This window comes from Ictidomys tridecemlineatus, unplaced genomic scaffold, assembly GCF_052094955.1.
Source record: "Ictidomys tridecemlineatus isolate mIctTri1 unplaced genomic scaffold, mIctTri1.hap1 Scaffold_2273, whole genome shotgun sequence".
Classification (NCBI taxonomy): domain Eukaryota; kingdom Metazoa; phylum Chordata; class Mammalia; order Rodentia; family Sciuridae; genus Ictidomys; species Ictidomys tridecemlineatus.
Window position 1 is genome coordinate 23,870 of NW_027521961.1, and position 17,266 is coordinate 41,135.

The 17,266-nt window shown below is 42.9% G+C and overlaps 1 protein-coding gene across 1 annotated transcript in view; it reads left to right on the forward strand.

The window, feature by feature from the left end:
- LOC110597437 (uncharacterized) overlaps positions 1–15,030 on the forward strand; it is a gene marked incomplete at its 3' end in the record, with an annotated part of 37,388 nt that extends 22,358 nt beyond the window's left edge. The window contains exons 16-25 of the mRNA XM_078036197.1: positions 1,717–1,774; positions 1,878–2,029; positions 4,965–5,022; positions 5,126–5,277; positions 8,213–8,270; positions 8,374–8,525; positions 11,461–11,518; positions 11,622–11,773; positions 14,709–14,766; positions 14,870–15,030. Coding sequence (XP_077892323.1) covers positions 1,717–1,774; positions 1,878–2,029; positions 4,965–5,022; positions 5,126–5,277; positions 8,213–8,270; positions 8,374–8,525; positions 11,461–11,518; positions 11,622–11,773; positions 14,709–14,766; positions 14,870–15,030 — 1,059 coding nt within the window. The remainder of the gene's footprint in view (positions 1–1,716; positions 1,775–1,877; positions 2,030–4,964; positions 5,023–5,125; positions 5,278–8,212; positions 8,271–8,373; positions 8,526–11,460; positions 11,519–11,621; positions 11,774–14,708; positions 14,767–14,869) is intronic.
- Between the last annotated feature and the right edge of the window lie 2,236 nt (positions 15,031–17,266).

Sequence of the window (17,266 nt, forward strand, 5' to 3'; positions counted from 1 at the left end):
TCATTCATTTATTTAGTGGTTTTTGATAGATATATATGGAATTGCCATTCACCATGATATAATTTCAGGCTTGTAGAGAATTTTCCTCAACATTCCCTCCACTACCCTAACTCTTGTGTCCTCCCAAAGACCTTTTTCTGCTCTGCTAGGCTTTGCTTTCACTTCAGGATATCCATGCCTACCTTGGTCCTAGTAGGTTGCTTTACCTTCAGCCTTGATTGGAATCTTTTCAATGCTCCATATTCTCCTATGACTTATTGATTTGAGCATGGGATTCTCCGCATCCTTCCCCTCATCAAAAATGGTATCAGTTCATTCTTCAACATATGCTAAAACTTGTTCGTGTATATACGCCTCATTGTACCATCCATTCAATATGTCGCTGCTGGTAAGGTTTATGCGGCTACACACATTGGTACACTTGTGTCCCTGCTGGTCAGCTGAACACAAGAGAGGCGTGGATATCCAGATCCTGGGGTGGTTCCATTGCTTGTTTTTGGAGGAATCTCCGTAGTGCTTCCCACAGTGGTTGCTCTAATGTGTGGTTGCCCTAATGTGTGGTTGCCCTATCGTCTGCTGTTTTGCATCTCTGGAGCCCAAATTGCATCCCAAGATGAATCGCATGGGATCCTAGTGGTGTCCTATCTTTTTCCTGTGCTTTGGTAAGTGAATTCCCGATGTTTTACTAAGATCTTCTGCATTTGTTTGCATGAGGATGATTGGCCTCAAGTTTTGTTTCCTGGTGGGTCTTTGTCTGGTTTTGGAATCGGGGTGATGCGGCCTTCCTAGAATGAGTCTCTCCGGGTTCCCTCCTATTCTTTATAATGGAATGGTTTCAGGGGTTTCCCATTAACTCTTTATAAAAGGACTGGTTGAAGTGGGCTCAGCTTTCATCAGTTCCGTGGCTTTCCTTTGTTGGTAGGGTTCAGCGTATCTTCAATTTCGTTGCTTGATTTGGATCTGTTTAATTTTCGCATGTGCATTTGGGTCTGCAATGCTGGTATAAGTTTCCCAAATAGTTTCTGATTATCCTCTGTATTTCATCGTGCTCCCCGGTGATCGATCCTTTTCATTCCAAATTTCAGGAAATTGAGTCTTGTCCTCCTGTCTTTGGATAGTGTGCATAAAGTTTGATCAAATTTACGTTTGGTGTCAGAGAACCAAGTTTGTATATTGTTGATTTTGTTGGAACTTTGTTGTTTCCATTTCTTAAAGTTTGGTTCTGATTTGAATTATTTGCCATCAAGGGCTGCTTTCAGTGTTGATTTCTTCTTTCTCCATGGCCTTGATATATAATGGGAGGTTTGTGTTTGGGAGATTTTCTGTTCTCTTAAGGAATAAGATCAGGGCTCTGAACCTTCTTCTCTGAACCACGTTCCGAGTATCCCTGGGTTGTGGATAGGTTGTGTGGCTCTTCTCAGTAACCTTGAAGTATTGTTTATTCCATCTCTCGTGTCTTCTGCTCTCCAGTAGTTGATCACTCAGTGGAGGGGGCTTGAGGGGCTCCTGTGTCTTTATTCTACTGTTGATTTCTGATTTCATTGCATAAAAGTCTGATGGAACGCCAGGCATGCTCCCTAATTTTTTCCTATGAACTGATCCTTGCTTTGTGGCATCAGATGTGGTGTGTTTCAGAAAACTACCTCTGTGCTTCTGAGAAGAAAGTGTCTTTATAGTGCTTGCTAATTCCTGGCATCCTGTGTTTTTCCTTCCCAGAATGCCCCTGAAGAAAAAGAGGAAGTATGTGAAAATTTCCGGCAATCCAGGAATCATGGTAATGTCTTTGAAGACTGCCAAATGTGCTATTGATTGACTTACAGTGACACAGAGTTTATGTGTGTTCATGTGTGTTTGACTTTGACCTCTTCCCAAAACAGGTAAAATCGACCTCGGGAAACAAGAACAGCGAGCCTTGATGGAAAACAAGCATTCTGAGACTGAAAGAGAACATGTGGCTTCCACCTCCCGTTTGGTGCATGCCACCAAGAAGGGCTTGCTTGATGCTACCCCTTCATCACCTGACCCCAAAGTAAGCCATGTTTTAATACTTGTTTCTTGTCCCCTGGCCACATCTTTGATTTCTTCTTCTGTTTCTTGTTGGTTTGTTTTTAGCATATCATCTCTTCTATCCTCATAATGGTGACAGTGATCCTACACAGGGGGCCCCTAACTCAGGGTCACAAAAGAAAACAAGTGTCTCACCAGGAGAGGCATAAGGACAGGATTGTGCTTTGTGGGAGTCAAGAACTGTCAGGCCTGCGAATGTGGAATGAAGAACTAGAAAGCAAAGCCAAAAAGTAGCCACTGGAAGCTGGAAGAGAGATTTTCATGAGCCCAAATAAACCACTGTTTGAGTGCTGACTAGACTTTTTCAGTCAAGAGTGGGCATTGGTACAGCTGGGCCCTTTTGACTTTCAGGAGTCAGCTCTATTCTGATTCCCATAGTGGATGTACTAATAAGCATCCTCACCAACAATGTTGAAGCATTTCTATTTCCACATGATCATCAATGTGTATTATTTGTGTTCTCAACATTGCCTTCCCGAGTGGGGTAAGATGGACTCGCTGGTGAAATTTGATCTGCATGTCCCTCATGTGTGAAGACTGGGATTGTTAGGACCTTGAGGAGCTGAGCGATTATCCATGTTCCTTTGTGTACTTCGTGATCATGTGCCATTGGGTAAATGGGTGGTTTGTCTTCCCACAGCTCAGTACCTTTAGCTGTTTATATATTTAGTATGCCAATCCACTGTCCAAGAGAAACTGGCAAAAACTCATCTCCTAGGCTATATGCCTTCTCCTCACCCTGTGAATGGTTTTCTTTGCTGTTCTGCAGATTGAATTTGGATGCACTCATGTTTACCTCTTCTTGGGAGCACGTTCTCACGTGCAATATTCCTCTTCCTAAAGTCTTATTTGATGCCTCTATTTGGAGGTGTATTCCCTGTATTCCTTCCAATGACTGCCATGTTTCTCATTTGTTATATCTAGGTTTGTTATCGCTCTTGTGTTGTGTTGTGCACAAAGAGAAACAGACACCTAGTTTCACTCTTCTTGGTATGGATATCCAGTTTACCCCATTCCATCCGTTGTTTTGCTTTTGCCTTGGATTAAACATGTACATGATAGTTGGGTTCCAGTGGACATATTCATACACGTATATTTTTTTTACACCATTCAGACCCTGGTTCCTCCCTCTCGTTTCCCTGCACCCTCAACTGGCTCTAATCTACTGGTCTATCTACCGTTCATTCATTTATTTAGTGGTTTTTGATAGATATATATGGAATTGCCATTCACCATGATATAATTTCAGGCTTGTAGAGAATTTTCCTCAACATTCCCTCCACTACCCTAACTCTTGTGTCCTCCCAAAGACCTTTTTCTGCTCTGCTAGGCTTTGCTTTCACTTCAGGATATCCATGCCTACCTTGGTCCTAGTAGGTTGCTTTACCTTCAGCCTTGATTGGAATCTTTTCAATGCTCCATATTCTCCTATGACTTATTGATTTGAGCATGGGATTCTCCGCATCCTTCCCCTCATCGAAAATGGTATCAGTTCATTCTTCAACATATGCTAAAACTTGTTCGTGTATATACGCCTCATTGTACCATCCATTCAATATGTCGCTGCTGGTAAGGTTCATGCGGCTACACACATTGGTACACTTGTGTCCCTGCTGGTCAGCTGAACACAAGAGAGGCGTGGATATCCAGATCCTGGGGTGGTTCCATTGCTTGTTTTTGGAGGAATCTCCGTAGTGCTTCCCACAGTGGTTGCTCTAATGTGTGGTTGCCCTAATGTGTGGTTGCCCTATCGTCTGCTGTTTTGCATCTCTGGAGCCCAAATTGCATCCCAAGATGAATCGCATGGGATCCTAGTGGTGTCCTATCTTTTTCCTGTGCTTTGGTAAGTGAATTCCCGATGTTTTACTAAGATCTTCTGCATTTGTTTGCATGAGGATGATTGGCCTCAAGTTTGGTTTCCTGGTGGGTCTTTGTCTGGTTTTGGAATCGGGGTGATGCGGCCTTCCTAGAATGAGTCTCTCCGGGTTCCCTCCTATTCTTTATAATGGAATGGTTTCAGGGGTTTCCCATTAACTCTTTATAAAAGGACTGGTTGAAGTGGGCTCAGCTTTCATCAGTTCCGTGGCTTTCCTTTGTTGGTAGGGTTCAGCGTATCTTCAATTTCGTTGCTTGATTTGGATCTGTTTAATTTTCGCATGTGCATTTGGGTCTGCAATGCTGGTATAAGTTTCCCAAATAGTTTCTGATTATCCTCTGTATTTCATCGTGCTCCCCGGTGATCGATCCTTTTCATTCCAAATTTCAGGAAATTGAGTCTTGTCCTCCTGTCTTTGGATAGTGTGCATAAAGTTTGATCTAATTTACGTTTGGTGTCAGAGAACCAAGTTTGTATATTGTTGATTTTGTTGGAACTTTGTTGTTTCCATTTCTTAAAGTTTGGTTCTGATTTGAATTATTTGCCATCAAGGGCTGCTTTCAGTGTTGATTTCTTCTTTCTCCATGGCCTTGATATGTAACGGGAGGTTTGTGTTTGGGAGATTTTCTGTTCTCTTAAGGAATAAGATCAGGGCTCTGAACCTTCTTCTCTGAACCACGTTCCGAGTATCCCTGGGTTGTGGATAGGTTGTGTGGCTCTTCTCAGTAACCTTGAAGTATTGTTTATTCCATCTCTCGTGTCTTCTGCTCTCCAGTAGTTGATCACTCAGTGGAGGGGGCTTGAGGGGCTCCTGTGTCTTTATTCTACTGTTGATTTCTGATTTCATTGCATAAAAGTCTGATGGAACGCCAGGCATGCTCCCTAATTTTTTCCTATGAACTGATCCTTGCTTTGTGGCATCAGATGTGGTGTGTTTCAGAAAACTACCTCTGTGCTTCTGAGAAGAAAGTGTCTTTATAGTGCTTGCTAATTCCTGGCATCCTGTGTTTTTCCTTCCCAGAATGCCCCTGAAGAAAAAGAGGAAGTATGTGAAAATTTCCGGCAATCCAGGAATCATGGTAATGTCTTTGAAGACTGCCAAATGTGCTATTGATTGACTTACAGTGACACAGAGTTTATGTGTGTTCATGTGTGTTTGACTTTGACTTCTTCCCAAAACAGGTAAAATCGACCTCGGGAAACAAGAACAGCGAGCCTTGATGGAAAACAAGCATTCTGAGACTGAAAGAGAACATGTGGCTTCCACCTCCCGTTTGGTGCATGCCACCAAGAAGGGCTTGCGTGATGCTACCCCTTCATCACCTGACCCCAAAGTAAGCCATGTTTTAATACTTGTTTCTTGTCCCCTGGCCACATCTTTGATTTCTTCTTCTGTTTCTTGTTGGTTTGTTTTTAGCATATCATCTCTTCTATCCTCATAATGGTGACAGTGATCCTACACAGGGGGCCCCTAACTCAGGGTCACAAAAGAAAACAAGTGTCTCACCAGGAGAGGCATAAGGACAGGATTGTGCTTTGTGGGAGTCAAGAACTGTCAGGCCTGCGAATGTGGAATGAAGAACTAGAAAGCAAAGCCAAAAAGTAGCCACTGGAAGCTGGAAGAGAGATTTTCATGAGCCCAAATAAACCACTGTTTGAGTGCTGACTAGACTTTTTCAGTCAAGAGTGGGCATTGGTACAGCTGGGCCCTTTTGACTTTCAGGAGTCAGCTCTATTCTGATTCCCATAGTGGATGTAGTAATAAGCATCCTCACCAACAATGTTGAAGCATTTCTATTTCCACATGATCATCAATGTGTATTATTTGTGTTCTCAACATTGCCTTCCCGAGTGGGGTAAGATGGACTCGCTGGTGAAATTTGATCTGCATGTCCCTCATGTGTGAAGACTGGGATTGTTAGGACCTTGAGGAGCTGAGCGATTATCCATGTTCCTTTGTGTACTTCGTGATCATGTGCCATTGGGTAAATGGGTGGTTTGTCTTCCCACAGCTCAGTACCTTTAGCTGTTTATATATTTAGTATGCCAATCCACTGTCCAAGAGAAACTGGCAAAAACTCATCTCCTAGGCTATATGCCTTCTCCTCACCCTGTGAATGGTTTTCTTTGCTGTTCTGCAGATTGAATTTGGATGCACTCATGTTTACCTCTTCTTGGGAGCACGTTCTCACGTGCAATATTCCTCTTCCTAAAGTCTTATTTGATGCCTCTATTTGGAGGTGTATTCCCTGTATTCCTTCCAATGACTGCCATGTTTCTCATTTGTTATATCTAGGTTTGTTATCGCTCTTGTGTTGTGTTGTGCACAAAGAGAAACAGACACCTAGTTTCACTCTTCTTGGTATGGATATCCAGTTTACCCCATTCCATCCGTTGTTTTGCTTTTGCCTTGGATTAAACATGTACATGATAGTTGGGTTCCAGTGGACATATTCATACACGTATATTTTTTTTACACCATTCAGACCCTGGTTCCTCCCTCTCCTTTCCCTGCACCCTCAACTGGCTCTAATCTACTGGTCTATCTACCGTTCATTCATTTATTTAGTGGTTTTTGATAGATATATATGGAATTGCCATTCACCATGATATAATTTCAGGCTTGTAGACAATTTTCCTCAACATTCCCTCCACTACCCTAACTCTTGTGTCCTCCCAAAGACCTTTTTCTGCTCTGCTAGGCTTTGCTTTCACTTCAGGATATCCATGCCTACCTTGGTCCTAGTAGGTTGCTTTACCTTCAGCCTTGATTGGAATCTTTTCAATGCTCCATATTCTCCTATGACTTATTGATTTGAGCATGGGATTCTCCGCATCCTTCCCCTCATCGAAAATGGTATCAGTTCATTCTTCAACATATGCTAAAACTTGTTCGTGTATATACGCCTCATTGTACCATCCATTCAATATGTCGCTGCTGGTAAGGTTCATGCGGCTACACACATTGGTACACTTGTGTCCCTGCTGGTCAGCTGAACACAAGAGAGGCGTGGATATCCAGATCCTGGGGTGGTTCCATTGCTTGTTTTTGGAGGAATCTCCGTAGTGCTTCCCACAGTGGTTGCTCTAATGTGTGGTTGCCCTAATGTGTGGTTGCCCTATCGTCTGCTGTTTTGCATCTCTGGAGCCCAAATTGCATCCCAAGATGAATCGCATGGGATCCTAGTGGTGTCCTATCTTTTTCCTGTGCTTTGGTAAGTGAATTCCCGATGTTTTACTAAGATCTTCTGCATTTGTTTGCATGAGGATGATTGGCCTCAAGTTTGGTTTCCTGGTGGGTCTTTGTCTGGTTTTGGAATCGGGGTGATGCGGCCTTCCTAGAATGAGTCTCTCCGGGTTCCCTCCTATTCTTTATAATGGAATGGTTTCAGGGGTTTCCCATTAACTCTTTATAAAAGGACTGGTTGAAGTGGGCTCAGCTTTCATCAGTTCCGTGGCTTTCCTTTGTTGGTAGGGTTCAGCGTATCTTCAATTTCGTTGCTTGATTTGGATCTGTTTAATTTTCGCATGTGCATTTGGGTCTGCAATGCTGGTATAAGTTTCCCAAATAGTTTCTGATTATCCTCTGTATTTCATCGTGCTCCCCGGTGATCGATCCTTTTCATTCCAAATTTCAGGAAATTGAGTCTTGTCCTCCTGTCTTTGGATAGTGTGCATAAAGTTTGATCAAATTTACGTTTGGTGTCAGAGAACCAAGTTTGTATATTGTTGATTTTGTTGGAACTTTGTTGTTTCCATTTCTTAAAGTTTGGTTCTGATTTGAATTATTTGCCATCAAGGGCTGCTTTCAGTGTTGATTTCTTCTTTCTCCATGGCCTTGATATGTAACGGGAGGTTTGTGTTTGGGAGATTTTCTGTTCTCTTAAGGAATAAGATCAGGGCTCTGAACCTTCTTCTCTGAACCACGTTCCGAGTATCCCTGGGTTGTGGATAGGTTGTGTGGCTCTTCTCAGTAACCTTGAAGTATTGTTTATTCCATCTCTCGTGTCTTCTGCTCTCCAGTAGTTGATCACTCAGTGGAGGGGGCTTGAGGGGCTCCTGTGTCTTTATTCTACTGTTGATTTCTGATTTCATTGCATAAAAGTCTGATGGAACGCCAGGCATGCTCCCTAATTTTTTCCTATGAACTGATCCTTGCTTTGTGGCATCAGATGTGGTGTGTTTCAGAAAACTACCTCTGTGCTTCTGAGAAGAAAGTGTCTTTATAGTGCTTGCTAATTCCTGGCATCCTGTGTTTTTCCTTCCCAGAATGCCCCTGAAGAAAAAGAGGAAGTATGTGAAAATTTCCGGCAATCCAGGAATCATGGTAATGTCTTTGAAGACTGCCAAATGTGCTATTGATTGACTTACAGTGACACAGAGTTTATGTGTGTTCATGTGTGTTTGACTTTGACTTCTTCCCAAAACAGGTAAAATCGACCTCGGGAAACAAGAACAGCGAGCCTTGATGGAAAACAAGCATTCTGAGACTGAAAGAGAACATGTGGCTTCCACCTCCCGTTTGGTGCATGCCACCAAGAAGGGCTTGCGTGATGCTACCCCTTCATCACCTGACCCCAAAGTAAGCCATGTTTTAATACTTGTTTCTTGTCCCCTGGCCACATCTTTGATTTCTTCTTCTGTTTCTTGTTGGTTTGTTTTTAGCATATCATCTCTTCTATCCTCATAATGGTGACAGTGATCCTACACAGGGGGCCCCTAACTCAGGGTCACAAAAGAAAACAAGTGTCTCACCAGGAGAGGCATAAGGACAGGATTGTGCTTTGTGGGAGTCAAGAACTGTCAGGCCTGCGAATGTGGAATGAAGAACTAGAAAGCAAAGCCAAAAAGTAGCCACTGGAAGCTGGAAGAGAGATTTTCATGAGCCCAAATAAACCACTGTTTGAGTGCTGACTAGACTTTTTCAGTCAAGAGTGGGCATTGGTACAGCTGGGCCCTTTTGACTTTCAGGAGTCAGCTCTATTCTGATTCCCATAGTGGATGTAGTAATAAGCATCCTCACCAACAATGTTGAAGCATTTCTATTTCCACATGATCATCAATGTGTATTATTTGTGTTCTCAACATTGCCTTCCCGAGTGGGGTAAGATGGACTCGCTGGTGAAATTTGATCTGCATGTCCCTCATGTGTGAAGACTGGGATTGTTAGGACCTTGAGGAGCTGAGCGATTATCCATGTTCCTTTGTGTACTTCGTGATCATGTGCCATTGGGTAAATGGGTGGTTTGTCTTCCCACAGCTCAGTACCTTTAGCTGTTTATATATTTAGTATGCCAATCCACTGTCCAAGAGAAACTGGCAAAAACTCATCTCCTAGGCTATATGCCTTCTCCTCACCCTGTGAATGGTTTTCTTTGCTGTTCTGCAGATTGAATTTGGATGCACTCATGTTTACCTCTTCTTGGGAGCACGTTCTCACGTGCAATATTCCTCTTCCTAAAGTCTTATTTGATGCCTCTATTTGGAGGTGTATTCCCTGTATTCCTTCCAATGACTGCCATGTTTCTCATTTGTTATATCTAGGTTTGTTATCGCTCTTGTGTTGTGTTGTGCACAAAGAGAAACAGACACCTAGTTTCACTCTTCTTGGTATGGATATCCAGTTTACCCCATTCCATCCGTTGTTTTGCTTTTGCCTTGGATTAAACATGTACATGATAGTTGGGTTCCAGTGGACATATTCATACACGTATATTTTTTTTACACCATTCAGACCCTGGTTCCTCCCTCTCCTTTCCCTGCACCCTCAACTGGCTCTAATCTACTGGTCTATCTACCGTTCATTCATTTATTTAGTGGTTTTTGATAGATATATATGGAATTGCCATTCACCATGATATAATTTCAGGCTTGTAGAGAATTTTCCTCAACATTCCCTCCACTACCCTAACTCTTGTGTCCTCCCAAAGACCTTTTTCTGCTCTGCTAGGCTTTGCTTTCACTTCAGGATATCCATGCCTACCTTGGTCCTAGTAGGTTGCTTTACCTTCAGCCTTGATTGGAATCTTTTCAATGCTCCATATTCTCCTATGACTTATTGATTTGAGCATGGGATTCTCCGCATCCTTCCCCTCATCGAAAATGGTATCAGTTCATTCTTCAACATATGCTAAAACTTGTTCGTGTATATACGCCTCATTGTACCATCCATTCAATATGTCGCTGCTGGTAAGGTTCATGCGGCTACACACATTGGTACACTTGTGTCCCTGCTGGTCAGCTGAACACAAGAGAGGCGTGGATATCCAGATCCTGGGGTGGTTCCATTGCTTGTTTTTGGAGGAATCTCCGTAGTGCTTCCCACAGTGGTTGCTCTAATGTGTGGTTGCCCTAATGTGTGGTTGCCCTATCGTCTGCTGTTTTGCATCTCTGGAGCCCAAATTGCATCCCAAGATGAATCGCATGGGATCCTAGTGGTGTCCTATCTTTTTCCTGTGCTTTGGTAAGTGAATTCCCGATGTTTTACTAAGATCTTCTGCATTTGTTTGCATGAGGATGATTGGCCTCAAGTTTGGTTTCCTGGTGGGTCTTTGTCTGGTTTTGGAATCGGGGTGATGCGGCCTTCCTAGAATGAGTCTCTCCGGGTTCCCTCCTATTCTTTATAATGGAATGGTTTCAGGGGTTTCCCATTAACTCTTTATAAAAGGACTGGTTGAAGTGGGCTCAGCTTTCATCAGTTCCGTGGCTTTCCTTTGTTGGTAGGGTTCAGCGTATCTTCAATTTCGTTGCTTGATTTGGATCTGTTTAATTTTCGCATGTGCATTTGGGTCTGCAATGCTGGTATAAGTTTCCCAAATAGTTTCTGATTATCCTCTGTATTTCATCGTGCTCCCCGGTGATCGATCCTTTTCATTCCAAATTTCAGGAAATTGAGTCTTGTCCTCCTGTCTTTGGATAGTGTGCATAAAGTTTGATCAAATTTACGTTTGGTGTCAGAGAACCAAGTTTGTATATTGTTGATTTTGTTGGAACTTTGTTGTTTCCATTTCTTAAAGTTTGGTTCTGATTTGAATTATTTGCCATCAAGGGCTGCTTTCAGTGTTGATTTCTTCTTTCTCCATGGCCTTGATATGTAACGGGAGGTTTGTGTTTGGGAGATTTTCTGTTCTCTTAAGGAATAAGATCAGGGCTCTGAACCTTCTTCTCTGAACCACGTTCCGAGTATCCCTGGGTTGTGGATAGGTTGTGTGGCTCTTCTCAGTAAGCTTGAAGTATTGTTTATTCCATCTCTCGTGTCTTCTGCTCTCCAGTAGTTGATCACTCAGTGGAGGGGGCTTGAGGGGCTCCTGTGTCTTTATTCTACTGTTGATTTCTGATTTCATTGCATAAAAGTCTGATGGAACGCCAGGCATGCTCCCTAATTTTTTCCTATGAACTGATCCTTGCTTTGTGGCATCAGATGTGGTGTGTTTCAGAAAACTACCTCTGTGCTTCTGAGAAGAAAGTGTCTTTATAGTGCTTGCTAATTCCTGGCATCCTGTGTTTTTCCTTCCCAGAATGCCCCTGAAGAAAAAGAGGAAGTATGTGAAAATTTCCGGCAATCCAGGAATCATGGTAATGTCTTTGAAGACTGCCAAATGTGCTATTGATTGACTTACAGTGACACAGAGTTTATGTGTGTTCATGTGTGTTTGACTTTGACTTCTTCCCAAAACAGGTAAAATCGACCTCGGGAAACAAGAACAGCGAGCCTTGATGGAAAACAAGCATTCTGAGACTGAAAGAGAACATGTGGCTTCCACCTCCCGTTTGGTGCATGCCACCAAGAAGGGCTTGCGTGATGCTACCCCTTCATCACCTGACCCCAAAGTAAGCCATGTTTTAATACTTGTTTCTTGTCCCCTGGCCACATCTTTGATTTCTTCTTCTGTTTCTTGTTGGTTTGTTTTTAGCATATCATCTCTTCTATCCTCATAATGGTGACAGTGATCCTACACAGGGGGCCCCTAACTCAGGGTCGCAAAAGAAAACAAGTGTCTCACCAGGAGAGGCATAAGGACAGGATTGTGCTTTGTGGGAGTCAAGAACTGTCAGGCCTGCGAATGTGGAATGAAGAACTAGAAAGCAAAGCCAATAAGTAGCCACTGGAAGCTGGAAGAGAGATTTTCATGAGCCCAAATAAACCACTGTTTGAGTGCTGACTAGACTTTTTCAGTCAAGAGTGGGCATTGGTACAGCTGGGCCCTTTTGACTTTCAGGAGTCAGCTCTATTCTGATTCCCATAGTGGATGTAGTAATAAGCATCCTCACCAACAATGTTGAAGCATTTCTATTTCCACATGATCATCAATGTGTATTATTTGTGTTCTCAACATTGCCTTCCCGAGTGGGGTAAGATGGACTCGCTGGTGAAATTTGATCTGCATGTCCCTCATGTGTGAAGACTGGGATTGTTAGGACCTTGAGGAGCTGAGCGATTATCCATGTTCCTTTGTGTACTTCGTGATCATGTGCCATTGGGTAAATGGGTGGTTTGTCTTCCCACAGCTCAGTACCTTTAGCTGTTTATATATTTAGTATGCCAATCCACTGTCCAAGAGAAACTGGCAAAAACTCATCTCCTAGGCTATATGCCTTCTCCTCACCCTGTGAATGGTTTTCTTTGCTGTTCTGCAGATTGAATTTGGATGCACTCATGTTTACCTCTTCTTGGGAGCACGTTCTCACGTGCAATATTCCTCTTCCTAAAGTCTTATTTGATGCCTCTATTTGGAGGTGTATTCCCTGTATTCCTTCCAATGACTGCCATGTTTCTCATTTGTTATATCTAGGTTTGTTATCGCTCTTGTGTTGTGTTGTGCACAAAGAGAAACAGACACCTAGTTTCACTCTTCTTGGTATGGATATCCAGTTTACCCCATTCCATCCGTTGTTTTGCTTTTGCCTTGGATTAAACATGTACATGATAGTTGGGTTCCAGTGGACATATTCATACACGTATATTTTTTTTACACCATTCAGACCCTGGTTCCTCCCTCTCGTTTCCCTGCACCCTCAACTGGCTCTAATCTACTGGTCTATCTACCGTTCATTCATTTATTTAGTGGTTTTTGATAGATATATATGGAATTGCCATTCACCATGATATAATTTCAGGCTTGTAGAGAATTTTCCTCAACATTCCCTCCACTACCCTAACTCTTGTGTCCTCCCAAAGACCTTTTTCTGCTCTGCTAGGCTTTGCTTTCACTTCAGGATATCCATGCCTACCTTGGTCCTAGTAGGTTGCTTTACCTTCAGCCTTGATTGGAATCTTTTCAATGCTCCATATTCTCCTATGACTTATTGATTTGAGCATGGGATTCTCCGCATCCTTCCCCTCATCGAAAATGGTATCAGTTCATTCTTCAACATATGCTAAAACTTGTTCGTGTATATACGCCTCATTGTACCATCCATTCAATATGTCGCTGCTGGTAAGGTTCATGCGGCTACACACATTGGTACACTTGTGTCCCTGCTGGTCAGCTGAACACAAGAGAGGCGTGGATATCCAGATCCTGGGGTGGTTCCATTGCTTGTTTTTGGAGGAATCTCCGTAGTGCTTCCCACAGTGGTTGCTCTAATGTGTGGTTGCCCTAATGTGTGGTTGCCCTATCGTCTGCTGTTTTGCATCTCTGGAGCCCAAATTGCATCCCAAGATGAATCGCATGGGATCCTAGTGGTGTCCTATCTTTTTCCTGTGCTTTGGTAAGTGAATTCCCGATGTTTTACTAAGATCTTCTGCATTTGTTTGCATGAGGATGATTGGCCTCAAGTTTGGTTTCCTGGTGGGTCTTTGTCTGGTTTTGGAATCGGGGTGATGCGGCCTTCCTAGAATGAGTCTCTCCGGGTTCCCTCCTATTCTTTATAATGGAATGGTTTCAGGGGTTTCCCATTAACTCTTTATAAAAGGACTGGTTGAAGTGGGCTCAGCTTTCATCAGTTCCGTGGCTTTCCTTTGTTGGTAGGGTTCAGCGTATCTTCAATTTCGTTGCTTGATTTGGATCTGTTTAATTTTCGCATGTGCATTTGGGTCTGCAATGCTGGTATAAGTTTCCCAAATAGTTTCTGATTATCCTCTGTATTTCATCGTGCTCCCCGGTGATCGATCCTTTTCATTCCAAATTTCAGGAAATTGAGTCTTGTCCTCCTGTCTTTGGATAGTGTGCATAAAGTTTGATCTAATTTACGTTTGGTGTCAGAGAACCAAGTTTGTATATTGTTGATTTTGTTGGAACTTTGTTGTTTCCATTTCTTAAAGTTTGGTTCTGATTTGAATTATTTGCCATCAAGGGCTGCTTTCAGTGTTGATTTCTTCTTTCTCCATGGCCTTGATATGTAACGGGAGGTTTGTGTTTGGGAGATTTTCTGTTCTCTTAAGGAATAAGATCAGGGCTCTGAACCTTCTTCTCTGAACCACGTTCCGAGTATCCCTGGGTTGTGGATAGGTTGTGTGGCTCTTCTCAGTAAGCTTGAAGTATTGTTTATTCCATCTCTCGTGTCTTCTGCTCTCCAGTAGTTGATCACTCAGTGGAGGGGGCTTGAGGGGCTCCTGTGTCTTTATTCTACTGTTGATTTCTGATTTCATTGCATAAAAGTCTGATGGAACGCCAGGCATGCTCCCTAATTTTTTCCTATGAACTGATCCTTGCTTTGTGGCATCAGATGTGGTGTGTTTCAGAAAACTACCTCTGTGCTTCTGAGAAGAAAGTGTCTTTATAGTGCTTGCTAATTCCTGGCATCCTGTGTTTTTCCTTCCCAGAATGCCCCTGAAGAAAAAGAGGAAGTATGTGAAAATTTCCGGCAATCCAGGAATCATGGTAATGTCTTTGAAGACTGCCAAATGTGCTATTGATTGACTTACATTGACACAGAGTTTATGTGTGTTCATGTGTGTTTGACTTTGACTTCTTCCCAAAACAGGTAAAATCGACCTCGGGAAACAAGAACAGCGAGCCTTGATGGAAAACAAGCATTCTGAGACTGAAAGAGAACATGTGGCTTCCACCTCCCGTTTGGTGCATGCCACCAAGAAGGGCTTGCGTGATGCTACCCCTTCATCACCTGACCCCAAAGTAAGCCATGTTTTAATACTTGTTTCTTGTCCCCTGGCCACATCTTTGATTTCTTCTTCTGTTTCTTGTTGGTTTGTTTTTAGCATATCATCTCTTCTATCCTCATAATGGTGACAGTGATCCTACACAGGGGGCCCCTAACTCAGGGTCGCAAAAGAAAACAAGTGTCTCACCAGGAGAGGCATAAGGACAGGATTGTGCTTTGTGGGAGTCAAGAACTGTCAGGCCTGCGAATGTGGAATGAAGAACTAGAAAGCAAAGCCAATAAGTAGCCACTGGAAGCTGGAAGAGAGATTTTCATGAGCCCAAATAAACCACTGTTTGAGTGCTGACTAGACTTTTTCAGTCAAGAGTGGGCATTGGTACAGCTGGGCCCTTTTGACTTTCAGGAGTCAGCTCTATTCTGATTCCCATAGTGGATGTAGTAATAAGCATCCTCACCAACAATGTTGAAGCATTTCTATTTCCACATGATCATCAATGTGTATTATTTGTGTTCTCAACATTGCCTTCCCGAGTGGGGTAAGATGGACTCGCTGGTGAAATTTGATCTGCATGTCCCTCATGTGTGAAGACTGGGATTGTTAGGACCTTGAGGAGCTGAGCGATTATCCATGTTCCTTTGTGTACTTCGTGATCATGTGCCATTGGGTAAATGGGTGGTTTGTCTTCCCACAGCTCAGTACCTTTAGCTGTTTATATATTTAGTATGCCAATCCACTGTCCAAGAGAAACTGGCAAAAACTCATCTCCTAGGCTATATGCCTTCTCCTCACCCTGTGAATGGTTTTCTTTGCTGTTCTGCAGATTGAATTTGGATGCACTCATGTTTACCTCTTCTTGGGAGCACGTTCTCACGTGCAATATTCCTCTTCCTAAAGTCTTATTTGATGCCTCTATTTGGAGGTGTATTCCCTGTATTCCTTCCAATGACTGCCATGTTTCTCATTTGTTATATCTAGGTTTGTTATCGCTCTTGTGTTGTGTTGTGCACAAAGAGAAACAGACACCTAGTTTCACTCTTCTTGGTATGGATATCCAGTTTACCCCATTCCATCCGTTGTTTTGCTTTTGCCTTGGATTAAACATGTACATGATAGTTGGGTTCCAGTGGACATATTCATACACGTATATTTTTTTTACACCATTCAGACCCTGGTTCCTCCCTCTCGTTTCCCTGCACCCTCAACTGGCTCTAATCTACTGGTCTATCTACCGTTCATTCATTTATTTAGTGGTTTTTGATAGATATATATGGAATTGCCATTCACCATGATATAATTTCAGGCTTGTAGAGAATTTTCCTCAACATTCCCTCCACTACCCTAACTCTTGTGTCCTCCCAAAGACCTTTTTCTGCTCTGCTAGGCTTTGCTTTCACTTCAGGATATCCATGCCTACCTTGGTCCTAGTAGGTTGCTTTACCTTCAGCCTTGATTGGAATCTTTTCAATGCTCCATATTCTCCTATGACTTATTGATTTGAGCATGGGATTCTCCGCATCCTTCCCCTCATCGAAAATGGTATCAGTTCATTCTTCAACATATGCTAAAACTTGTTCGTGTATATACGCCTCATTGTACCATCCATTCAATATGTCGCTGCTGGTAAGGTTCATGCGGCTACACACATTGGTACACTTGTGTCCCTGCTGGTCAGCTGAACACAAGAGAGGCGTGGATATCCAGATCCTGGGGTGGTTCCATTGCTTGTTTTTGGAGGAATCTCCGTAGTGCTTCCCACAGTGGTTGCTCTAATGTGTGGTTGCCCTAATGTGTGGTTGCCCTATCGTCTGCTGTTTTGCATCTCTGGAGCCCAAATTGCATCCCAAGATGAATCGCATGGGATCCTAGTGGTGTCCTATCTTTTTCCTGTGCTTTGGTAAGTGAATTCCCGATGTTTTACTAAGATCTTCTGCATTTGTTTGCATGAGGATGATTGGCCTCAAGTTTTGTTTCCTGGTGGGTCTTTGTCTGGTTTTGGAATCGGGGTGATGCGGCCTTCCTAGAATGAGTCTCTCCGGGTTCCCTCCTATTCTTTATAATGGAATGGTTTCAGGGGTTTCCCATTAACTCTTTATAAAAGGACTGGTTGAAGTGGGCTCAGCTTTCATCAGTTCCGTGGCTTTCCTTTGTTGGTAGGGTTCAGCGTATCTTCAATTTCGTTGCTTGATTTGGATCTGTTTAATTTTCGCATGTGCATTTGGGTCTGCAATGCTGGTATAAGTTTCCCAAATAGTTTCTGA